Source organism: Nyctereutes procyonoides, unplaced genomic scaffold (genome assembly GCF_905146905.1).
Source record: "Nyctereutes procyonoides isolate TBG_1078 unplaced genomic scaffold, NYPRO_anot_genome, whole genome shotgun sequence".
Taxonomy (NCBI): domain Eukaryota; kingdom Metazoa; phylum Chordata; class Mammalia; order Carnivora; family Canidae; genus Nyctereutes; species Nyctereutes procyonoides.
In genome coordinates this window covers 1,073,569-1,099,060 of record NW_026575020.1, presented here as the reverse complement: position 1 = coordinate 1,099,060, position 25,492 = coordinate 1,073,569, and the positions used below count along the sequence as shown (strand labels likewise).

General features: G+C 56.3%; 1 protein-coding gene across 6 annotated transcripts in view; it reads right to left on the bottom strand.

The window, feature by feature from the left end:
- HDAC5 (histone deacetylase 5) overlaps nucleotides 1–24,198 on the bottom strand; it is a 38,342-nt gene extending 14,144 nt beyond the window's left edge. Inside the window, exons 1-3 of one of the 6 annotated variants that reach the window (XM_055316889.1) lie at nucleotides 24,050–24,198; nucleotides 18,541–18,751; nucleotides 11,183–11,257 (exon numbers count right to left, since the gene is read on the bottom strand). In XM_055316889.1, the coding sequence (XP_055172864.1) occupies nucleotides 11,183–11,257; nucleotides 18,541–18,562 (97 nt within the window). In that variant the 5' untranslated portion in view covers nucleotides 18,563–18,751; nucleotides 24,050–24,198. Of the gene's footprint in view, nucleotides 1–1,364; nucleotides 1,485–4,693; nucleotides 4,886–11,182; nucleotides 11,698–18,540; nucleotides 18,752–24,049 lie in introns of those variants that run through there. The other 5 variants (XM_055316909.1, XM_055316918.1, XM_055316927.1 and 2 more) reach the window with 5 other exon arrangements.
- Nucleotides 24,199–25,492: the final 1,294 nt, after the last annotated feature.

Here is a 25,492-nt window from a genome sequence, read left to right as displayed (position 1 = left end):
CCGTGAACTTCAATAAGAAAATATGCATAAGCAGGGGTGCCTGGGTGGCTCAGTCGGTTAAGCATCCGACTCTGCATCCGACTCTTCGTTTTGGCTCAAGTCATGATCTCAGGGTCCTGAGATGGAGCCTCACATTGGGCTCCACACTCAGCGGGGAGTCTGCTTGTCCCTTTCTCCCTCTCCACCTCCCCTACTTCAAGCTCTTTCTCTCTAAAATAAATAAATAAACCTTTGAAACAAAAACAAAGGAATAAAAAAATATGCATGAGCATGAAGCACACTCTCTGGAAGACTGAGTGCTCGACACATGACTATATTGTCATTGATCATTAACACCACTAGGCGTTTTACTGATGAGGACACTGAGATTTAGAAAGGTTTAAGTAGATGACCAAAGACATCTGGTCAGGTGATCAATGAACCCAATGTGAATCCAAACCCTATGCTACTTAAACCACTGCCCTTTCCTTGCCTCCTCCCCACCACTCAACATGACAAGAAGCCTATACTACAAGAGAAACTGAAGCAGATGTTGGTTCTAGAACTGAGGGGGCTGACAGCCAGGGCCCTTAGTAAACCCAGGAGAGACCCGTGGGGCCCTTCCCTCTACCCTCTCCCCTTTTCTCTGCCCCATGCCCAGCTGGGGCAGATAGGACCCAAGGGAGAGGCTGTGATAATAGGGAGGGAGTGGGGGAGGGGCAGGAGGCCCCAGGGAAAGGGGGTGCAGGGCTGCACCAAACCAGGGACAGGAGGGGGCTGGGAGTCAGACTCTGCTTCCTTTGCTGGATTATCTCCTTTCAACAGTTTTATTGTAATTACCCTGGAAATGCCGCTATATATAGAGTGAGCCAAACAGCAGCTGTGCCTGGGGGGAGGGGGAACGAGAGAATGGGCGGGCGGCACAGGGAGGAGGCGGGAGGAGGAGACAGGAAAGGAAAGGGAATCAGACAGGAAGAAGGGTAATGCACGGGGGGGGGGGGGGGGGGCCTCAGAGGCATGAGCTCAGGCAGAGATCTCCTGGACTCTGGTCTCCAGCCTCTGGGAAAACCGGCAAGGAAGAGAATGGGGGGAGGGGCCTGGTGGGGACCATGGGCTCAGGGGTCCTAGGGAGAGGCACATGTTCCAATGGGCTCACGCAAAGCTCCGGCCTTAACCTCTTGATCCCTGTACGCTGTCCTCTGGTCCCTGAGTGTCACTCCCCACCACTGCCCTGGGGTTGCCAGGGCAACTGGGCATACACCACACCAGCAGGGAGCCCCAAGCCCAGCCCACACTCCACAGAGCCGCCCAACTCTAGCAGGAAGGGGAAGGCAGGCTACCCACCGCCTGGGAAGGAGGAAGTGAGAGAGGCAGGGCCAACCCACCTTGTTTCTTTTCCATTTCTTTCTCCAAAGAAAGCCCTCACTTTTCTCACTCCAGCCCAGGGAGGCCACAGGGAGCTGGGAAGACCTTCCTGTGGCAAGGCAGCCCACTCCAGCCTGGGCCTGGAGAAGGAAGGACCCCAACATCCTGGTGGCTACCAGTGTCTCCTGCCCTTGTGAGCAGAGCCTCTCTCTGCCCAGGCCCCCACCATCAACCCACCCTGGGAGTGGACAGGGAGTTGGGAGGGGACTAAGGGCTGAACTGGGAGGCTCCCATACCCTGTGCAGTCAATGGGCCTGAATCTCTCCCAGGAACCCATGTTGAATGAGTGTCACCTAGGCAGGGGCTGGGCCTGCTGAAGGTGAAGGCCCTGCTACTACCCTTGTGCCCAAACACAGGCCCCCGGGACCCGCCAGAGGTGGCGGGGGGCGGGGGGGGGAGGTAAAGGCTGAGCAGAACAGCTCAGTCCCCACCAGCCCCTTCTCCACCCAGCACTGCTAGGCACATTCCTCTGTGGTTTGCCCGCCAGCCACACTGACGACTCTGTGGCCACGAGGCCAGAGCCACATCTGCAGGAGTGGCCAGATGTGGCCAGGAGGGTGGGGTTTCATACACAGACACAAGTACACTCACTCACTTTCCCTCCCAGCCCGTGTCCTCCCCCGGCACCAGGAGGAAGGGCCTTTGGAAAGGCCCTGCAAAGGGCTCCTCTGGAGGTGGCCGACCTTGTCCAGGGTGCAAAGCAGGGTGACAGCAAAGAGGGAGCAGTCAGCCCCCAGTCTCCCCAGCCCTGGAGATGCTCAGCAAAGCACTGGGCTGGCTGGACAGTTATCTATTCCTCGGCAAGGATGGCTTGGCCCGTGACACTCTGACCGTTCAGCCAAGAGAAGGACAGGCTTCAATCTGCTGCTCCCGGCAGTGCTGGGGCTGCAGGAACCGGATGACTGCCAGCCTGCCCTCCCAGGGAAGGGCAGGGGTCCAAGCGCTCCTGGCTCCCAGCAGATAACCCTGCCGCCAGCAGTGCTGGCTTCCCTTGCAGGAGCCCTGCAGAGAGGGCACGGGCTCGGGCGATGGGAATCTCCCACCGGGGCTCCCACACAGCCACCACCGTGGCAGAGAGGCTAGGCCCCGGCCACAGTAGGAGCCCCAGCCCCACTGGTACGCAGGTGGCAGGACAGTCAGTGGGCTCCGCCACATAGCCTTGTTCCCATGCAAGCAGGAAGCACAGCTGACTAGAGAATATTAGTCTGCAGGCTCTGTGGGGGCCTGGACAGCATGCAGCACCCCACAGGCCTGCCAGGTCATAACCTGGCTCTAAGATGGAAAGGGTGACAGCTGAGCAGCTGGAGTCAGGGAAAGGGTGGGGGGAAGCACAGAGTCTCCTGAATGAAGTTTTCTGGGCACAAAACCCAAAGCCTGGCTGGCCCTGCACCCCCTAAAGGATCTGTGCCCTCTGCCAGCCTGGCATGAACAGAGCAGGTGGCAGTAGCCACCATTAGAATCAAATACCTGGAAGGAGAAATGGGTGTGTGAAGATTAGAGGAGGCTCTCGACCGCCTCCTGGTGGACCAAGAAAGGGGGAGGAACTCTGAAAAAAGGAAGCGAGTAAGCTGAGAGACACTGCTCCCTAGGAGAAAAGGCTGGGAACTCTAGCTAGCAAAGAGTCCCCAAAAAGGCCAGGAGAGAGGTTAGGTAGGAGAGCAAGGCCCTGGGTCCCACCCCCAGCCCCCATGCCTCTTTCTGACAGACAGGTAGAGAGAATAGAGAGGAAGCTAGGCAGCCAACACAGTAATCTCCTAGAGAGGGAAGATGGAAAGGTTCAGGCCTACCCTACTCCATACTTGACTCCTGAGGGGCTCTGACCTTTCCTCCCGGGAGTGGTGGCCTTAGGAAAAAGTGGCCATATCACCCTGTCATCTAGTCTTCTGTAAGGACTGACTCACACTGCCTCCGTGGAGGAGCCCAGTAAAGGTAGCTGAGTACGCAGGGCTATATATTTCTAGAGTGGCCCTAGGCATACCAAGCTCTGGCTCAGAAGGGGGCCACCCTGCCCAGCTTCACAAGCCCACCTGGGCAGTGACAAAACCTTAGTGAGGACACTTCCCTCCTACCCAGCTGGGTCTCCCACCTCTCCATGAGCCCCATCAGCCCAGTGGGGGCTCCCACTGCAAATTCTTTGGGCAGTACAACAAGAGATTGCCTGGCTCCTCACGCGGAGACAAGACAGGTACTGATGGGACAACCCTCAGGTCAACCACCAGTACAGACTTAGATTAAAAAGAGTGTCCGGGAAAAGGGATGCTGCCCCCTAGCAGGCAGGAGACCTGAGATATGAGGAGCAGGTTTTAGCAGCATGTTTAGGAAAGAGAGTTCAAAATTAAAAAAAAAAAAACATGAGACACCAGGGTGGCTCAGGGTGTGATCCCAGAGTCCGGGGATCAAGTACCACATCGGCTACTTGCATGGAGCCTGCTTCTCCCTCTGCCTGTGTCTCTGCCTCCTCTCTCTGTGTGTCTCCCATGAATGAATAAATAAGAAATCTTTTTAAAAATTAAAAATTAAAATAAAAAAAACCCAAATCTGGTTGCCCAAGGGTAAGGCCAGGCCCTCCCCCTGCTCGGAACATCCTGCAAGCCATGCCCCAGCACCGTACCCTCAAGTGAAGAAATCACCAGTTCCAGAATCCCTGTGCCCCAAACCCTGGCAGCAGGAAAATAGTACTTTTAGTCCCCCCCACACACCTCCCAGAAGCCCTAGATGGAGGGGGTCGACACAGCATGTGGACCTGCCCAACAGACCTAGAAAGCTTAACACCTGGCTCTTAAAAGACCCTGCTAGGGACACCTGCGTGGCTCAGCAGTTGAGCGTCTGCCTTTGACTCAGGGCATGATCCCAGAGTCCGGAATCGAATCCCACATCAGGCTCCTGTAGAGAGCCTGCTTCTCTCTCTGCCTATGTGTCTGCTGCTCTCTCTCTCATGAATAAATAAATAAATAAAATCTTAAAAAAAAAAAAAAAGATCCTGCTCCCAGGAGCCACCAGCCACCAAAGGCTAGGGGAGAAGTAAGAGACCCAGGGTATGCAGAGTATGAGACAGGGGTACACTGTGCTGTCTGGAACATCTATGCAAGATAAAAAATGAGGCCTCTGCAGCTAAGTCCTAGATCAAAGGAACTACCTTATGAAAAAGAGGGGAGAAGGTGAAGAGGGCCTTTGAGATCACCCGACTAGGCCCCCTCTTTGCACCGATGAGGAAATCACACCTCTTAGGCTGCTGTGCAAAAGATCCCACAAGCTAACTAGCAGGGACTCACACCCTCTGAACACTAACCTGAGTACCCTGGTTCCACTGTAGGGCATCCCAGGCCCTCCACACCAGCCAGCCTGGGTAACTGGCCCCTCTGGAGAGTAATGTGCTGGCAGCCCATCCGAGAGGGCAGCACCTTCCACCAGAACCCGTGCCCTGGGGATCCCTGGGTGGCGCAGCGGTTTAGCGCCTGCCTTTGGCCCAGGGCGCGATCCTGGAGACCCGGGATCGAGTCCCACGTCGGGCTCCCGGTGCATGGAGCCTGCTTCTCCCTCTGCCTGTGTCTCTGCCTCTCTCTCTCTCTCTCTCTCTCTCTCTCTCTATCATAAATAAATTAAAAAAAATTAAAAAAAAAAAAAAAAAAAAGAACCCATGCCCTGAGGAGCTCCCTCCCCAGGCTGGGCAGTCAGCAGCTTCCTGCGATGTCTAATGACCCCGTTCTGTCCCTCTAGAGAATGGGAAAAGGAGCTTGTCCCTTCCTCAGCCTTGAGGGATTCGGGAAGGAGGCAGGCAGTAGCATTTCGCACTCCTCCCCATGACGCTGATGACCCCTCCCCACCAGGGACAGGTTCCCATGATCTATTTCTGTGCTCTTACGTGACTAGTGAGGCCAATTTAGGCTCAACAGGTTCTACCACAATTCAGACAGTATTTCCACATGTGCAAGCCGGGGAGGACTCTCACCTAGCAATTTTCACAGCTCCTCATGTAACGCAAGCGAACACACATCACGTAATGGTTAAGAGCCTTGGCTCTGGAGTAAGAGAATGCCAGGGTTCAAGTCAGGCTGTGCCACTTCCTAGCGCAAGGTGCTCAGTACCTCTCTGTGCTCCATGCAGGACTCTGTGAAATGGAGTAAGTATCTTCTTCCCAGAGCTCTCAGGCTCTGGAGAGGACTCACAGATGAGCTTGGCACTGGACCCAGGAAGATCTCAGGGGCTGCTAGTGAGGACTGGTACTAATGGCTCCTGATATATCTGTGTGCTGTGTGTGTCCTGGACCTCTGGCAGTCTAGCTAAGACTTTAGACCACTTCTCAGAATGTTTCTAAAGTGTGTGAAATAAAATACTTAGAACCCAGGGTGTCTGGGTGGCTCAGCCAGTGGGCATCTGCCTTCAGCTTGGGCCATGATCTCCAGTTTCTGGGATCCAGCCCACATCAGGTTCTCCACTCAGTCGGGAGTCTGCTTGACCCCCTCCCTCTCCCCTTAGCCCACTTGTATGCTCTCATGTTCTCTCTTTCTTAAATAAATAAAATATTAAACAAACAAACAAACTTAGAACTGTGCCAAGCTCAGACCACTACGAGAGGGAGGCCTTAGCTCTCTCGTTTCAGTTTGCTTCAAGGTTGCTCTGTGGTCCTGTCCCCATCAAAGCCCTTCCATGGGCCCCACACAACACAAACAGGAGTTGCCAGCAGCTAGATCCCAGCACTCGAGAAGGAATCGCTGGGAACAGCCTCCTCCCAACCACAGCACATCCAGGCTGTCTCTCCCACCTCGCTGCCTCCAAGAAGGGCTGCTCTGTCCTCTGTGGTTCAGTCCACGGCTGTGGCATCCCTCTGGTCCCTCAGAAGCATTACTTAGCACAGACGAGCCCAAGTTTTGCTCCGTGTTCTCAGGGCCCCAACTCCAAGTGGTCGGAAAGTCTTCCCTGGTATCCAACCTCGAAGTGACAGCTCTCTCCCCAGTACTATCCCACATGATCTATCCACATTTCTGAGCCCCTCTTCTTGAAAGGCAGAAGCAATGTGCAACTGACTTCAGGGGCTTTTAGAAGGTTAGTGCAGGAAGGGCCTGCAAATCAGCAACTCAGCTTCCCAAACTGAGAGAGGACGTGAGACCACAGCTGAAAGAGACTTGCCCAGCGTCATCTGGAAAGGAGGCAGAGGAGCTAGGGCTTACTCAGGGTCTTCTGACTCTCTGCCTCCCACTAAAAACAAAATAGAACAAAAACACAAACCAACAATAACTACCACCACCAGGAGAAACTATGAGGGCCACTCCTGCACTTAATGAGAGAAGGATGCAAGGATCTAGACAGGGCATCCAGTTGGCCGTCTGGCACACCAGAACCCAGGAGCACAGGCGAGAAGGGTTCAGTGGTTAGAGTCCCCAGAAACCTTGAGGCCGACTGTGCCTCTGAAGGACCTTAAGACTAGCAGGTACAGAGGCCTGGTGGAAGGCACAGTGTCTCGCTGGTGAAGGGAGAGCTACTCATTGATCTCCCTTGCTATCTGGAGGAGAAACAGACTCACTTCTCACAGCCCATCTCCAGGAAACACTGGGGCACCAAGCTATAGGCAGCTCAAAGTCACACTAATCATTCAAAGCCTGCAGCTGTTGCTGAGCCTGTTCACTCCACACCAGGGGTGGACAGCAGGGGCTCCAGGGCGGGGGCTCTGCTTCCACTCCCGAAGTGCAACCCAGCCCTGAGCATCCAGCAGGGCGCACTGCCCACCTGCCCACCTGGCCACTTGCCATAATCCCTGACCCCAGCCAGGGTTTAGACACCTGATGACCAGTGTCTCAAGGCATCCTCCCTCTGCAGACTGTCAGGCTGCCATGTGCTGGGTCTGCCTCTGACTGGGGCGACAGCCTTCCTCCCTGCTACAAGGAGTCCAGAGCCTGCTGAGGCCCTCCAGAGTTGCTGGTGACATCCACGGCAGACTGAGAGGCCCCATGATCCCATCCACACGACTTCTGTCCGCAGAGCCCAAGTCTACTCACATCAAAATCACCGGAGATGCGTCAAAAATGCCCTACAGAATCCGAACCCTTCAGGGGGCTAAGGCTTGGAGCTCTGCAAGTTAATATATTCCCTTAGTACTTCTGATACAACTGAAAGTTTGAGAACTACTTTCTCATGGTCTGGCTACACTCATTTCTGCTGCCAACCTGACAGCTGTTACAGCTGTGTGTGTGGACACAGTTAATCTGATTTCCTGTCTGGCAGCTGTGTAGCAGGGAAGGGACAGCTGAGGGTCTCAAAAACAAGAGGAGGGGATGAAGGAGGAGGGGATGGGGGTAGGGAGGCTGTCTGAATGGGATGGAGTGTTCAACTTTGTTCCTGAGTGCCCCGCTCCCCTGAATTCCCTGCAGGGAGGGAGAGAGTTGACCCACTATTCACAGAAAACAAAATCTCTTGGAAACCTCAGGAGCCCTCTCTTCCCCCCAAAGCCAGATTGGTCTCTATTCTCTAGAAGCATAAACAGGAGACACAAAGACAAGTTGTGCAAATTGCATACTACATAAGAGCACCCAACCACAGGGGCAAGTTGGGGCTGAAATCTAGCCCACGTTCCAATTGCTAAGCCACGTGCTCTGGCATGTAGATGTATCCACCCGGAAGAAGGGCCACCTCTCAAAAATGTATACAAAGGAACGTTTGTATGGGTTGGCAGTAGCCCTACAAAGAGACCTGAATCTGAATCCCAGCTGTCACTTACCCTGTGACCTTGGGCAAGTTCCTTTACCTCTCTGTTCCTTCTCAGTTATACAACATGCCTAATAATACCTTACTAAAAGAGACAAGGTAAGGAAAGCATCGGATACTTTTGTCACTTAGGACATTATTAGTTCCTGTCCCACCTGAGCCTCGCCCTTTCTACCTTCCCCACACCCCTACACCTACACACCCACACACCCAGCCAAGCTTAGAATGATGTGAAGAACATGAATAAGAATATCCTGGGGAAATCCCGATACCAAACCCAAACCCCATGGCACTTCCCAGCATACGCAGCATCCCTTCCTGGCACAAGCAGGATTCACACCCTCCTTCACTGGGGAAAGGAGACTCCTCCTCCATGCCTGCTCATAAAATCCTACACAATGCCTAAGCATGAGGTCTGCCCAGTCCGAGCCACAGGGGAATCCAGGGCCCAGAGAAAGGAAACGGGATCCCCCAGCACTGTGTCCTTGGGAATCCCACACAGGAGTTGGAGCTCTGAGGCTCCCCAAGCTGTAACGATGCCTGAATGCTCGGGGTGGCCACTGTGTGCCAGGCTGTTGTGCAGAAGCCAGGCAGAGACCCCGTCCATCAAGGAAGACCTCTGATGGCACTATCAGAAGCTATGGCTGGTTCCCCTCATCAAGCAGGAACAGCAGAGTGCCCTGCACCCCCTGTGGGCTCCCCCAGCCAAGGCTCTGGCTCACCCACTGGGGCAACTCACCATATCTGTCTATTCACCCACAGGCCAAGCCCCAGAATAGAACCCAGGAATCCTGACATCAGCCCTGGACACCAGCCCCTCCAAGCAACATTCATTCATCCATGCGCCAGGCACTGTGCTGCAGAATGGCTGTGAACGAGACACCCAGAGAGCAAAGGATGGCCCTAAAAGCGGGTTCCAAAGACTTGCTGCTGGAGTAAGTAAAGTCCAGGTTAGACAGCCATCCTGGCAAGCCCTGTTCCCCAACCTCTTGGGCTGGGAAGGACTGGCGACACATACTGCCCAAGAAGCGTCCCTGGACACCTGCTTTTTTAGCCACAGGCTTTTGCATCCTGTCTGGAGACTGATCATGATGGGGAGAGGAGGCGGGCGGGGTTGGGGGGGGGAACACCAGGCTGCCTGAGCCCTCATGGCCGTGTTTATCCGGGGTGGATTTTTTTTAACCCAAAGGTTAAAGTGTTTCTATTTGAAACATCTATTTACATTCCAGAGTCCAAAAAAAAAAAAAAAAAACAAGGCATCCGAGCTCCAGGCCTATATCTGTCCCTAGCCGCGTCACAGACACAGCATCAGAGCTGCGCAGGGGGAACATTCTTAGCCCTCTCCCCGAGCCGCTGAGGTGACTCACGCCTCCCTCCTGCCAGCATGGACCACACCACCGATCAGAAGGCTAGGCAGTGTGTGTGTGGCAGGTGGGGGCATAGGGATCTGGAGAGAGGGGCTGGGAGTGGGGAGGTCTATGCAGACAGGCAGCCTTAGGGAAGGTATGGGAGTAGCAGGATTCCATCCTGCAAGGATTCTAGGGTCTAACTTGAAAGAAGGTAAGAGACCATGCTGAGGAGAAAACTTTAGGCCAATTGCCAACTGCTGCCGAGAGGCTAGGGACAGAGGGGGGGGGAGGAGGGGGGCAGGATGGGTAGATCGGTATGGCATCTGCCTGATAGGGTCGAGCTGCCTGCAAGAAATGCTCTGCAGTCAGTCCTTTGCTCTCCAAGAGACGGGCTTGACTCTCAGAGGATTCAGGGCAGGGTCATTGAGCAGGGTCTTCAGTTAGAGCTTCTGGCTCTACCAGACCAGGGCCAGAGCAGCCCTCTGTGTTTATACTCCCTCCCGGGGGTACTGCATACGTCCTCTGCACAGCTGGCATCCCAGGGACCTGTGTGAGCATCCTGTAGGGCTAGTCCCTAGGGGTATGCCCTAACCCTAGGAGACTATGTGGGCATCACTGCCCAGGCAGAAGGCAGGCCTTATTTTAAGGATCTTCCAAAACTTCCCCAAACATTCATCCTCTGATACATCTTGGTCCAGCTGCAACCTTAGCTCTGGAAGGCTTCTAGAGCCAAATCACAGGTACTTGTGTAAGCAAACAGCTCCCACCTTACAATCCAAAGCCTGGGACCCACACCCACGTATCCAGAGGGAAAGACTCCTGATACATATGCACACGGACGCCCACACCCAAGTGCAAAGCCACTGCCAGGAGGGGCCAAGCCGGCATGGGTCCAGCGGGCCCCTCCCTAGAAGAAGCATCTTGTGGTGCCGGCCTGGTGGGAAGGCTGTGCCAGAAAGACCTGATGCTGCCAACAGGTTCCTGGGAGGGAGGAAGAGAGGGAGTGGCCCAGCTCTGGGGGACCCCACACCCAGCCAAGAGTCAAAAAAGTCCCTAAGGTGGCAGGACTGGGGGTCCTCAAGCCCAAAAGAAGCAGAGTAACACTCCTTCACCATCACGAGATGGGATGAAACCAAGGCCTGAGGGAAGGAGAAGACAGATGGGGGAGCTAAAGGAGTCGGGACCCCTGACATCCCAGCTGCCAGCCTCCACCTGACCCTACCACAACTGCATCACATCTGACTCTCCGGGAACTCCTGACTGGGGACTTACAGAAGCTGTTATTTCCAAGAACCTGGCCAGAGGAGCTGGGGTAGCCTTTATTCTTGTAGACACTTGGCTATGGCTTATTTCCCTGCCCAGACCTGGGGAGCAGGCCACTGGAAGGCAGGTCACTGACCCACTTCCTCCCCTCCCACCACAGTGCCAACTAGGCCAGGATCCTCTAGTAATCCACAGCCCCCAGCAGCTTATGCAGACCCTGCCGGAGGCCAAAGAGACTCAGGAATGCAGCAGAGTGCAGCTGGAGGGCATGGCAGGAGGCTTGGGCCATAGAGAGCAGGGAAGCCCACCTCAGTGAGCGTGGCTCCCCTGACCACCCAGATCTCAACAAAACCCTCCAAGAAGATCTAGGCAGGATTCCACCTGGGCGATGCCTGGAGCCAGATACTCAGCCCCAGGGACAAGGATGCTCAATGGCAGAGGGCAGGCGGGGACACGGAGGCACTTACCTGCCACAGGGATGCCGTGTAGAGGGGTCCGAGGCAGGATTTCCAAGGATGGTTCCCGGCCTGACATCCCATCTGCTGAGAAACAGGATTCTGTCTCATAGATGGTCTGCAGCATCTCCACGAGCCCCTGAGCCTTGGGCACCAGCAGCATGCCAGGGAGGGGGCCGCCGGAGGCGCGAGTCGGCCAAAGGAAAGGTGGTCGGGCGGGGCCCTCACTGCTCAGGGGCTCCCTGAGGCCACTGCCGCTGGGACCCGTGCTATAGGGAGGTGCCTCATCCGGCCTGGGCACTCCTGGCAGCAGGAGGAGCCAGGAGGCCCCGGAGCTACAGCCCCAGCTCTCCTCTAGAGGGGCATCGGACCCCTGGCCTTTCCCCAGCTCCCAGGAGCTGGGGTATGGCTGAGCACTCAGGGGACAGGAAGGGGAGCTCAGCAGGCAGGCGGGCTCTCTGTGTTCCCTCCCAGCCCTGGGTGACAGCTCTGGGCCTGGCTCCCTGCTCCTCCTTCCCGAATGAGCCGCCGGCAGCTGGCAGGAGACTGAAATAGCAGTTGGGGGAGGGCCCTGTCTATAAATAGGTGGAGCATGCTCAGGGAGCCGCCGGCCGGCTGCCAGGAGCCCGGGCCTGGCGGAGGCCCCATGGGGGGGGGGAGGCTCGTTCCACCCCAGGAGGAAGCCAGGCAGGGGGATGGGGAGAGGGGAGGGCCCGAACTCAGGGCCAAGGCCACAGAGCCGGGTGGCCAGAGTATGGGCTGGGGAAGGGCACAGGCCAGAGGACCCATGTGTCTGGGAGCAGCTCTGGTGCTATTCTTGGCAGGCAAGGGGCCAGAGACCCAAAAGCCAGATTCCATCTCTATGTTCCCCCTCGCCATCGGAGCAGGTAAAGAAACCAGAAGGGTCTGGAGAGGGTGGCAGACAGGGCCACCTGGCCTAACCTCACATCTTCCCTGGAGTCCTCCTAACAGCCAGATGGGAGTTTATTTAACTTCTGCCCTCCCTCAGAGCTGGAAGGTGCCTCCCCACCCCCTCAACCAGAAGGGAGACCCCCGAGCAGCAGCGAAATGGCACCTCCCTCCTACCCATTAGCGGTGTTGCCTCCAGGGGCTGCTCAGCTTCCTTCCAGGGAGCAGGGAAAGAATCTTCCTGGATAGGCCTTGCCCCTAACCATGAAGGGGACCAGTGAGCATCTGCCCACTCTAGGAGCACACGCAGCTCCTCCCTGGCAATGTACCAGGTGCAACGCTGGCAACAGCACATACATCACCTCATTTACTCTGCACGATGACCTCAGGAGATAGATGCAGGTGGGGAAACTGAGGCAGCAAGATGCAGTCACTCTATATCATACAGTTGCTTAAACGGTAAGGCCGGGATGTCTGAGGCTCTAGTCTTAGTGCTAACCACCACAGCCCACTGCCTCCTACACAAAGAAACACATGAAGCTGTCCTAGGGTTCCCATTAATAGGTAAGATGACCCCCAGGACCCTGAGAGAAACAACCATGAGGCTGGAGCCCCTCTATGAAGACTCAAGCAGCTGTCAGGCTGCAGCCCTTCTCTACCAGCACAAGGCTTGGCACAGCCGCCCACGCTCCTGGGGCCCTGATGGGACCTGGGGCTAGTGCACCACGAGGACTGGTGACGTCTGCCCCCCTGCCCACTGCTGGCTCGTCCCTTCTCAGGTTGTGCCTCCCACTGGTACCGAGATTCCACTTGGCCCCCTGACCTCACTGGAGCCTTTTAATAGCCTGGTTATTCCTGGGTCTGGGTCCCCCCTCCCCCTTCCTGATGTCACAGTTGCTATTTTGGAGCCCCCCTCCTGCCCCCTCCTTGCCCCCAACTCCAGGCATGGAGCCAGGGACACCTGTCCTCTCCCTGGACTGGATGACCTCACCCTCCCATCAGGAGCCCTGGAGGACCTGGCCAATCAAGGACACAGTAGCCATGGCTCCTGCGGCCCATCTTCTCAGCCAGCTTCCACCAGGCAGGGAGGATAGCAAAGGGACCTCCTGTCCTGGGGGGGTGGGGGTGGGGCACACACAGGGTTGGTGGTAGAAGAGGTTTTTCCAAGGCCCTGGACTAGTTGATCTTATACAATAAGATGTACATTGGGGTGGGGGATGGGAAAAGGACCCGAACAAAGATCTGGAGCTTCAGCTTCTCTCTCAGGGCAGACTCTAGAAAAATGGTGATGGAGCAGTGCTCCCCACAGGGTTTGGAATTGGGAGACACCTCAGTGTGGGCCTGGGAAACTCATTCACCACCTCCTGCTCCAACCTCATCCTGGCCAACCAGACTCTTCCTAAAGAGGAAGGGAAGAAAAGACCAAGGTCCCCCTGCCACAAGCAGGTGATGGACAGTAAACTCAAGGCAGCCCAAAAACCAAAAAGCCAGGGGCAGCAGCCCCTCCCAACTCAGGACTCCGCCCACCCACGCTGGGAGCAACCAGAAGGGCTGGCTAGCCCTGTCCTGGCTCTCTCTGCCTGCCTCAGGCACAGGAGAGTAAGGTAGGGGAGCCCTGTTCTGCAGAAGAGGAAGTCAGCAGTAACAGTGACTCAAAAGTAGGGCCCCCAGAACCTGGAGCAGCCAGAAACCAAAGGAAAGAGAACTTACTAAGGGAAGACAGGAGCACTCAGCAGACTGGGCACCCAGAGGTTAGAACTTCCCATAACAGCATGAAGTGGGAACCAAACTGTCAGACAGCCGGACAATCCTCAATGCACTTCCCAGAATCCCCTAGGGGAATTAGAGACAAGGCCTGGGGTGGGGACCAGTGTCTTCTTTTCATCTGAGACTCAAGTGATACAACAAGGTCTTCCTCATGTCTAACCTCAATCCTTCATGCTTTCTGGCCCCTCTACTCATGGTTCATTTCTCTTCTCTATCCCAACCTATCCAGCTCTCCCATGTGTTGTCCCACAAACCTTCCAGAGCACCCACCAAGTATAGGGCGCATGAACTCCACTGGGAACCAGCACCATCTTCTCTGGTCACAACCGGAACGACCTTGTTCCCTTCCTCAGAGGCTGGCCTCGGGCCCCCGAACCCTCAAGGCCTGGAGGAGGAAAAGAGCCCAAAGCTGGCTCCTTGGGCTCTTCCAGGCTCCCATTTCCAGGGCACAAAAGGTTGGGATTAGGCCCTGACCTAACAGAAGAAAGCAAGTCCTCTCAGTGCACAGGAAAAAAAATCCAAGGGCTGCCTCAGGAGCACCTTGGATTGGGGGGGGGGGGTGCCAGCTGCCCCAGGGCCCCAGAAACATCAGGCCTGCCTGCCCTCCAGTTTTCTCCTGCCCTCAGAGGCCCATCATGATGGAGTCTATCAGCACTGCCTGGAAGCTGCCATGTGCAGGTTCCATGCTAGGTGCTGGCTGAACCCTCTCGTTTGAATCCAAAGTCCCAGAAAACATGAACACCTACTTTGGCATCTTTCACATCCCCTCAGGGTGGACCCTGCCTCTGACTGCCCCATCTGCCTCTGACTGCCCCTTTAATCCCTTTTGACTGATGAAGTAGGGAAGAGGAGGGCGGAGCAGATCCCAGTCTACAGAGAGCACAGGTGCACTGGGGGCATCTAAGTGTAGAACGGACACCAGGAGTCCACTTCCCAGACCCTCGCCCCACGCCCACACTGACCCACTTTCTCCTCCTCCGGGCTGGCTGCCTGCCTTCCCCGGGGGCTCAGAGGCAGAGCACGAGCCCGAGGCTGGGAGGCAGGACGCCGAGGTTCCTGGCTCCACCCCACACCCATGCCCCAGTTTCTCTGGTCACCCAGAGGGGGCAGCTGCTTTCCTCCCTCCTTCCTGGGAAAGAGAAAGAGAGAAAGTGTGGAGTGTGCTGGGAGGTGCTGGGCAGGCAGGTGTTGTCATGAAGCTTGTCTCCCCTCCCACGCTGGGGATAAGGAACCTGGCTGCCGCCTCCTGTCGCCATCCACACTGGCTCCCACAACAGGCCTCACTTTTGCCCTCCCTTCTGGGCAGCAGCACAGAGGACAGGGCAGAGATCAGAGCAGGCCTAGGTCCTGGGTCCCAGGCCAGCTCCTCCAGCCTAGCCAGGCCGAGCCCAGACAGGGGGCAAGTTCTGTGAGTCCTTCAACCCCACTGAGGGGAGCAGAAATGATCAGCCCCAGAAAAATAAAGAAAGCCTCATTCCTTGAGCCCTCTTTGGCCTAAAGAGAAGCCAGATACCAGAGAGTGGCCTCCTCAGGGAGGCAGGCAGCCCCATCAGTGGCCTCTGCCTGTACTCTCAAGGTGGCAAAAGAGACAAATCAGGTCAAATGCTGGCGTTCACCCCAGCCCAGACCAAGTCAATCAGCCCCCACTCCCTGGGGAGGAGTGAGCCCCAGAAGTAAACTGTTTGCCCTGCCTGCTGCCCCTCACCCGGGACATTCTCTCTTCCTAACTCGTTTGCTAGGAGGGGAGGGCTAGACCATGTTCTATTTTTCTTCTGTTTTCCTGCAGGCTGAGCTCAGGGTTGGGCGTGTTGGGGATACTTAAGGACTTGCCAGATAGGAAAAGCTCCCACCCGGGGAGAAACTGAGGGGGCGAGGAGACAGCACTGTTCTGTGCCCTGAGGAAAGAGGAATGAGTCTTGGGGACTCAAGAGAAGGTGAGAGGTACTCAGGGGCCAGGGCACCCAGGTGCTGGGGACTACTCCTCATCACTCTCACTCCTCTCCCCAGTTCCAGGGCTGCACGCTCTTCCTGGGGCTCCCTTCAGAGTATCCACAACAAAGTGAACACCCACTTGCCCAGCTACAGTTTCATTTTACTCCTATGGAGTCCAAAGGCACATGGTCCCTGGGCTTGTGCCAGACTCCAAGCACCAGCAGCCCCAGCCCAGATGCTACTCTCAGCTCTGGGAATAGCAGGTGCTGGGCCCCTCAAAAAAGGAGAGCTGTGCGGAAGCTGCCCATTTCCTTGGCCCAGAGAAACTCTTCCTCCACAAGAAGAGGCTGCCCCGGAGCCCCAGAAAAACTAGATGGGAAGAGTCTCCCGGGGGTGCCCCCGAGCAATGATAGCAACTCTGAGGCCTCTCCATGGTCCTAAAATGCAGTTCCCAGTATTTGGCCCCCTCCTCCTCTCCCTCTTCTCCCAGCGTGAGAAGACAGCATCTCCCCCTGCTGGGGGGAGCTGGAAAGCCAGCCAGGAAGTGAGACAGCCCTCTAAGCCCCACTCCCACGGGCCCCTCCGGCCTGGCTCCTGGCTCCATAGCCCTTCCCAGACTGCCAGCCTCCTGCGCTGGGGGACACCTCCATCTACCACCACACTCCTTCCAGCCCTGGCTGAAGTGGCTACAAGACAAACTTGGACCATTGGCATCTGGAAAGGCAACTTCGTGACCTCCTCCAGCCAAGGTTGATCATTTGAGCCTTTCACTGTAAGGGAATAAAAGCCCAAAGCTGGGAAATGTCCTTCCCAAGCGATCATCAGATGCCTCTGGGCAGTTTCTGTTCCCCTGGCCAACAGTTTGACAACCTAGGCTCGGTGTGACCGTATATGGCCCCTAGATAAGTCAGCATAGTAGCTCAGAAGAAAGGAGAGGTTGGCACATGACCCTGCTGCAGGAGGGTCCAGCTGAGGTGGCCAGGGACTGGGAGAAGCCCCCTCAGGTGGTTCTCTCCCTTCCCTTGGCCAGCCTAGCCTCAGAGGAGGATGCAGGAAGTCGGAGCTTGACAGTTACCCCCGCACCCCAGCACCAGAGTCCCATTGACCTCTCTCCATGCCTCACTCCTGCCACAGCCCCTACAGGTTGAATGAAGGCAGGGACAGAGGCAGGAGGCTCTGAAGGGGAAGTACAAACCCTGCAGGAGGGGGCTCACCAGGCAAAGCTGACCTGGTGAGCCTCAAGAGTCCGGCCCTCACCAGCTGGCACTCTACTCTGCTTGCAGCCCGTGACCTGAGTCTATCGTGCCGGAAAGAGAAAGGGGGGCAGGCACAATGTTGACCAAAGCAAATGGAGCAAAGACGAATAATCCCACCAGCTTCCAGCTCCCCTGGGTCTACTAGAAGCCCCAGGACCTGAGTCAGGACCTCTGCCATAGAGCACTAGCATTGGGTCCCCAAGAGAAACCATCAGGTCCAGCAAACTGATAATAAGCAACGAGATGGGAGGTGGCCAGGATCCCTCCCATCCCAAAGATGCTGCATTCCATCCAGGAAATGGGTTTTCATCTCTAGTTCCTTTTTTTTTAATTTTTTTATTTATTTATGATAGTCACAGAAAGAGAGAGAGAGAGAGGCAGAGGGAGAAGCAGGCTCCATGCACCAGGAGCCCGACGTGGGATTCGATCCCGGGTCTCCAGGATCGTGCCCTGGGCCAAAGGCAGGCGCCAAACCGCTGCGCCACCCAGGGATCCCTCATCTCTAGTTCCTAATTCCCCTAACCCTAAAAGAAAGGAAAATATCCCTCTACTCCTACAGAAAAATATGTGGGGGTTAGGCTGGGCTGTAGGGGTTAAAGCCAAACAAGATAGACTCTGACCCTCTAAGACTGTACAGAAGAAGACAGCCAGGGACAGAAGGCAGTTATTACCCTGACCACACTGACCCATGACCCTCCTGGGAAACTCCTGAGGGTCTGGCTCCGGCCACTGGGACACATCCTCACGGGCATCCACCCAGACCCACCCATACATAAAGCTGCCTGGAGTCCCACCCAGAGACTATTTCTGGCAGCACCAGGCAGCCTCCTAGGAGCAGAGGGGAATAGGACATCGCAGAGTCAAAGACCCCAAATTAGGAATCCACCACATCCAGGGCCCAAAAAGAGAAGGGGGAGTCTACCCAGGCTCAAAGGAGAGAGCCAAGACTCCTCTACCAACATGTCACCGCACCCATCCCACTACCACATGTTCCCAACAAAGCCTGAGGCTAAAGGCCCTGCAAACCTCCCCTACGAAGAGCATGGAAGGCAGAGAAACTCTCCACCAGGAAGAGAAGCAACCACCACAAAAAGGAAGCTGCATTCAGCTATTGCAGGAAACCTTCCAACATCATCCCCAGCCGGCCCAGAGACATTCGGGGACACATATTCCCTCTCAGGCCTGGCTGTCTTGGCAAACGGGGCTGGGCAGAACTGGAACTGCAGGCCCTCGGAGTTGAGAGGGCCGGCGTGCGGACAGAGTTGGACCCATGTCCTCCCAGGCCCAGGCTGGCCTGGCAGCGCATCAATCTCCAGTTCTGCCCCACAGTCGGTAACTTCAGGTTTGCCTTGGTCCTTTTCTCAAAATGCTTCTCTGTTCCTGACCCCTTGTTCCTTTATGGCTCAGACCCCCCCAAAGGTCAGCTGGCCTGGTCTAGAAACTCATACAGCCCACTCTAGCCAAAACCACCCCAGGGTACCCTTTCTCTGGCCTCCCAGCTCTTACCCGACTCGGTGGGAGAGTTCATGCCGGCTCTGGGCCCACAGGAAGCTGGCGTTGGGGGCTGGGATGGGAGGGGGTGGAGCTGCGGTGATGTCAAGAGGGACAGACGATAACAGACAGACGGACGGGACAGGAGCCCGGGGCTGCTGTGCCTCTAATGCCCATCAGAGGCCATCCTTCGGGGCGAGGCAGTCAGGCACTCAGAACGGCATCCCTAGGGAGAGATGGAGCAGGGTTAGAGGCCCCCAGCTCAGGAACCCGGAGAGTTGAAGGAGACCTCAGGGCTGGTCAGTTGACACCTGGGGAAGAGGAGGACACTTGCTTGTGGGGGGGTGCAGAGGCCACAGAGGAAAACAGCAGCGCTGGCCAGACCCTGGCTGCTTCTCTAACAGGTGAGGCTGCCAGCACTCAAGTAAAGGGAAATGGCTACACTGGCCACACCCAAACTCCCTTTACAGGTGACAGTGTCCACTGCCAGGTGGGGGGAGACCTTACAGACTCACGTGGGTGCCTGACGTGGGACTGGGTGTACATGAAAGGAGAAAAGCACAGGAGATTTGAACTCTGTCCGTGGTAGTGGGGAGATGCAGGGCTGGAGTCCTTGGGAAAAGTTAAGGGAGAAACTAGTATCCCAGCCCCAGCTGGCTGAGCCGGGACTCTTCTGCACCATGTTACTTTCTTCATACTCCCTAAGCCCTGTGCCACCCAACCCTGGAATTGTGACATACTTCTATCTTAGTATCCCCTATTCAACAGTAGGTCCAGGAAAGACGATAAGAGCCTCTCTTCTACTGATAACCCATGCTGTTTTCCAGGAATTTGGAAAGGCAGTGACATGCACCACCCCCCCATCTAGCACTCCCCAGACGAGGGTTCAGGGCCCAAGTCCAGGGCTTTATGTGTGTTGTACAAGTTGTGCCCTACATAAGGAAGTCTGAAAACCAGCCTGTGCTCTGCCTGCCAAGCCACTGGTCATCCAGGCTGAGACCACCCAGAATAAAAGGACACCTTTTCCCGGTTTGTACAAAGGCCCCAAAGACTGCAACAGTAGGTTTGCCCAGACCAATACAATAATGGAGGACATCCCAGTATTCCAGGACTGTAAGTTTGCCAACCTGTCCCCACCCCTTCAGCCCCATGGTTAGTCTTCAAGCCTCAGACACTACGCAGGCACCCACCTGGGCCCATCCCTACACGGCCCATGATCCACCCCAGACATGACCTCATTCATTCTCTTCCAAATGAAGGCAGGCCCCCAATACCCAGTGAAAGCAAGGGAGCAGGAGTGAGCCAGGAGTCTGAAAGAAGCTAGATGTGTAAGCCCTAACCCTGCTCCCTCAGCCAGGAAAGGGCAGTCAGCTCTACCCCATGGACAGCCCCACCTCCTGGCAGGATTAATTCTCAGTAAGCCTTGCATTCTCATCAAGGATTCCCAGGAGTGTTGTCCATTTGGAGCCAGTAGCCAGGGATTCAGGCATAGCAGGGACACAGAAACACGAATACACAAACACACATATACATACACATACATATACACACACACACACACACACACACACACAAGACCCCGAGTCTTCCTAGGCCTGCTGCCCCCTGCTTTCACCCACAGGTCTGGACTCTGTAGCTGGAGGAAGGTGCACTCAAATGGGGAGTTAGAAGGAGGCAGAGTCAAGGGGCTGAACTGCTCCTGGCAGGCACAGGTGTGGGGCAAGGACAAAAGAAGCTGTGCAGAGCTCAGGCCAAGCTCAGGAATGTGGCAGGTGGGGCAGCTGGTGCCCTGGCAGGGCCCGCGTGGGCAGGCAGCTCAGCCCGTGCCCACCCCAGGGCTGGCGCCCAGTCCTGCTCACACCCTTTCCCGTGGGCTGGGGAACACAGGTTCAGAAATTCCCACGATTCCCAGCAGCCAGAGTGGCCCAGCCCATCTCCTTAGTGAAAGGTGGCTCCACAGCAGGGCACTCAGAAGGGGCAGAGCTTCAATGGTACAAAAAACATTAAGATCCACTTGGAGCCCCCATCATCTTCACTCACTGGAGAGAAGAGGAAGGGAGGGGCTCCTAGAACTCCATTCGGCTCAGGACTCAATTAGGCCACACTCCTCCCAGCTTGCCGGGTGCAGCAAGACCCCAGGGGCCCCTGTCCACCTGCAGAGGGTGTCTGCCAACACCTCTATCAAGCCTCCTGAGTGAACAGGGGCCTCCCTGGGAAACAAAGCAGAGTTCATTGCCTGATCAGGACTGACATGGATTATTTTCTGGGGTGAGGTGTGAAGGGGAAAAAGGACAGGGGGATGGTTAAAAGCTGGTTATTTGGTCCATCCTCTGTTGCAAAAATTCCACCATTGCCTATAGTGATAGGAGGGTCTCAGTGGGCAGTCAGGGGCCAAGAGCAGTGTCAAATCTCCAGGATGGCAGGGCACGGAATGAGGTAGACCAGGTGTCCCTCTCCCCCCAAGCTCATGGCCAGACCAGGGGAGATAAGGCAACCCCCACCCAGCCCATTCATGAAAAATAAAACTCTGGCATAGAGTGGGAGAAAGGCCGACAAGGAGGGAGACATGGAGCAACATGATGCCCCCAAAGCCGCAAGTTCACAGTACTACCCTGCAGCTTATCTGTCCCTCAAAAAACTCCCTTGGAATTCCTGGGGAGTCAGGTGTCCCTTTGAGGGCCTCTCAGGAACCTGGACTCCAGTACCACCAGGTAGCCTTCTCCCCAGTCCTGAGCACTGTGGTCTGGGGTACCCTCCCCAGGTCCCAGATGGTCAGGCAAGAGGTCTGAACCAAACCCTGTGAACCTGACATTGCCTGGAATCTGAGATCTGTTGCAAAGATCTCATCAGAAAGCTGCAAACCCATGCGTCCCGTCCCAAGGCTCAAAAGACTCCTCATCTTGCCCCCCTCCTGACTGTGACCATGGCAGATCACAGTTCCCCGACCCCCAAGAGCTTCTACCACCTTGTGCCTCCCCCAGGCTGGGGCGCCAGAAGCCTGGGGTTACCAGAGCCAGGAGGGGTAGCTGACTTGGGATGTCCAGGCCCCAAACTAAGGGGAGGGGGAGAGAACAGGAAAGGAAAAAAGGCACCAGGCTGACAAATTCATTTTTGCAATCGGCCCATTTCTGTTTGTCTGCTCAGACGCAGCTCCAGGCATCTGCACAAGCCAGATGGAGGAGGCTGCTATTTCTAGAAAAAAAAAAGGGGGGGGGGATGAGAGGGGAGGGAGGGAGGAGGTGGAGGCAGAGGGCAGAAGATGGGGGTCTGTCTGCCCTAAAACCTCAGGCAGACCCATACCCCCTCCCCAGCACTACCAGACAGGGTCCCCATTCAAAAAAGGACGGGGGGGGGGGGGGGGGGGGCCTGGGGTGAGGTGGGGTAGGGGAGAAGAAAGGCAGAGAAAGTTTAATTAGCCCAAGTCGACTACAATAGGCCCCCTCATGGGCCGCATCAGGTTTTCATTCATGAGCAAGCGACAGTGCTCCAAAAATGCCAAGAACCGCCCCCCCCAGCAGTCTCCCCCCCCCCCACAGAAGCTCGTCCTCTAGCAGGCTGGCTGAGCCCGATGCTGTGTTCCAGACATCCCTCCTCAAAGGGATGTGAGTAGGAAGAATTCATTATTAAAGAGCAGCTGGTACTTCGGCACTGACTGCACACTCCCCCCCCCCCAGAGCCGATCCCTCTCCCCCTTTATGCAGAAACACAAACTACACCCCCCCCATCCCCAGGCCCCATTTCTAAACACACAGCTGGGATGCCACCCCTAGGGAAGGGAAAGCAAACCTTTGTCTCTCCAGCTACTTGAAGTGGGTGGGGCATGTGATACCGCTGCCCCGCACCCCCATTACTCAGTCGGGCTACTCGGGCTACTTGGGGAGGCTAGACAGGGGAGGAAGGGAAGGCTGGCACGCAGCTAACATGGCCTCCATCCTTGCCCTCAAGTAACTTGCACCCGGTGTCTGTATCTCAGGCCCCTGGTCCCCAGACAGGACAGAGTGGGGATACTGGGGGCCCACCCCTCTAACTCGGAAAGACCCCTACCAGATTTAACAGCAAGAGGAGACAGAGCAAAGAGACGATTCAATAGAGGCAGGGGGCAAACTAAGATCTCCCAAGCTTTGTGTTTAGGAGGGAGAGGGAAGGAGACTGGAATGAAGAAGCAGGCGGCCCCCAGCATGGCTCACCCACCATCCACAGCCCAGCCCAGCGCAGCAGCTCAACTTATCCCCCTTCATCTCAGGGACCCTGGTGCCTGGAACTCAGACTGAGGACCCTCTCTGCCTTCGTCCTCTGAACCTGAAGGGGCCCAGGGCGAGACCCAGTCCCCGGCACCGGTCCTGCAGAGCAGTCTGGGTCAGGAGCCCCTCTGGCCAAGACCCCTGGATCTCCCAACCTCTGCCTCCTTTTGTTCCTCCGACCTGGCACCATCCTCCCCTCCCAGGTAAACCCAAGCATCGCCATCATCACCCCCAATCACCAAAACTAATCCCAGGTCCCAGAAGCACAGTGGTCACCATCAGAGTGGTGGGTCTCTTGAGCACCCCCTCAAAAGTAACTGCAGCTGCTACCCTTCCTCTCTGGGGACACACCTAGTTTCAGAAGGCCAACAGTGGGGGGATCAGGTGGTCACCTCTTCCCCCAAATGGGGCACCCCCACTTTCCTCTCTTCTCCCCCCTCCCCAACAACCAGCCTCCCCAATTAATTACTTATCACTCAGACAACTCCTCATCTCCCCCCCCACCCCCCGGGCCCCAGAGGAGGGTGGGGTAGGGAAGCAGCCTCCCTCAAGTTAAAAGGCACAAGCACTGTCCCTGCCTTTATGAGATACAGACCCAGGATTAAAAATGGGGGGCATCCACCCCAGACAGGAAGGAGGGGAGCCTTCATCTCTCCCTGGCTCCAGGGTGTCAGACAGAGAAGAGGGTGGGAACAAACGCAGTAACGCCTCACCGGGGAGGGGGTGAGAATAAATGGGGGAGAGAAGTAGGTGGGCCCGGAGGCCCCCTCCTCACGCACGTAAGTCAAGGACACAAAATCGAGGATGCGTTCCTAGGTTTGGGTGGAAGCGCTGTGGGGTGGGCAGCGCCCCTCACCTCAGAGGACCAAGAAAGGAGTGTCCAGCGAAGAGGGGTCTGCATAGAATCCGGGTGCAGGGCTCGAATCGCTCTGCAACGCAACAAGCGCCGCCAGGGAAGGGGCACAGCGGGCAGCCTCCGCCGGTCCCCGGGCCGTTTGCGGGTGCGGGTCGCGGGCAGGCGGGCCCCTCCCTCACCTGCAGGGAACGCGCCCCTGCACGGGAGGGGCGTGGAGGGGCGCGCGCCATCACCCCGAGGCCCGGCTCCCCGGCTGGCGCGGCTCCCGGGGGGCGCCGGCTGGCACCGGGCGCCAGGGGGAAGAAGGGGGGCGCGGAGCGCGGCGCGCGCGGGGAGCCCGCGGGCAGCGACGGCAGGAGGAGGGGGGCGCCGCCTGGCGTCGCGGGGCCCCGGGGAGAGGGGGTCTGGGGTGGTGCGGCGCGCTCACCCCCTGCGGCTCGAGCTCCGGCTTCGCGGGCGGCGGCGGCAGCAGCGGCGGCGGCAGCAGCGGCAGCGCCTCCTCGACGGCTCCTCCATCTTTGCGGCGGCTCCTCCGGCTCCGCTCGCCGCCGCCACCAACAACAACATTCGGAGACGTCACTCCCGTCACGTGACCCGACCCAGAGCTAAAAATAGACCCAGACCCCCCCCCTCCCCTCCAGCTTCAGCCACCACCAACTCCTCCCCTCCCTCTCGGCCCTCCCCGCCGGGCGGGGCCAGCGGCGCCACCGTGACAGCTTCTTAAAGGGCCGGCACCCAGCAAAGGGTTGGGCTGGGGAGGGGGTGGCAGGCGAGGGATCAGGGCCCGGCCAGTGGCGGTGGAAGGAGCGTCCCGGGGGACCCGGTATGGCTGCTGCGCCCCGGCCTTTGGGACGCTCCACTTTCCTCCCTGCGCTTCCTCGACTTCCTATTCAAACCGTGGATGGTGCAATCGTTGCCTGCTTAAGCTTCTCCCTAACACGTCCTCCTGCGGTGGGGGAGGGCAACTGGGGATGGACTCCTAGGGCCTGGGAGGGCCGCGGAGGCCCCATGTAGGGGGCTAGGCTGGGGGCGGATGACTGGGACGAGGTCCCGAACCCACCAGAAGCGACCGCACACGTTGCCTCCTTGCCAGGGAAAGAAAAGACTGGGATAGGCCAGAGAGCATGGCTGTAACAGTTCAAGGCCTTCCAAAGGAAGACTTCCGGTTCCTGACTTTGATGCCATCCTCCGCTACAACTCCCCTTAGGACCCAATATGAAGCTATGTGATTGAACCTAGACAGTTTGTCAAAGACCCAGTCGTTTCACTAATAAAAATTTATTCTAAGGAAATAAGCATTGTGTTCAAAAATAAGTGTAGACGGAAAGAGATTGTTTATATTGATGTGAAAAGTTGGAAACAACCTAAATAGTCATCAGTAGGGAATTGGCAAATAAACGAGTGTACATTCACTTAGCAGAATACCATCCAGACATTAAAAATTATGTATGTCTATTTTGACCTGAAAGATGCTCATGGCTCGTTTTCTTGAAAATCGAGAATCAGGTATTACAGAATTGTTCCATTATTATAAACAACTGCAAACTAGATCCATATGTCTGAATACATATGTATATTAAAAAGCCTAAAAAGATGTATACCAAAATATTTACCTTTTGCTTTCTTCATCTTTTTCTGCATATCTGAAATTTTGCGACAATCATGTATTACTTAATCAGAAAAAGTAAATGGCATAAATAAATGTTTCCGTAATGAATGATAAAGGTCCTTTTTACAAAGTATCTCATGAATCAGTCCACTCTGGCCAATCCCTATCCCCACCACATGGTCCAAACCAAATCATCCCTTGCCTGAGATACTAGCTGCCTTGGTGACAGGTCACTCCTGCCTCCATCCCAGCATCCTTCCA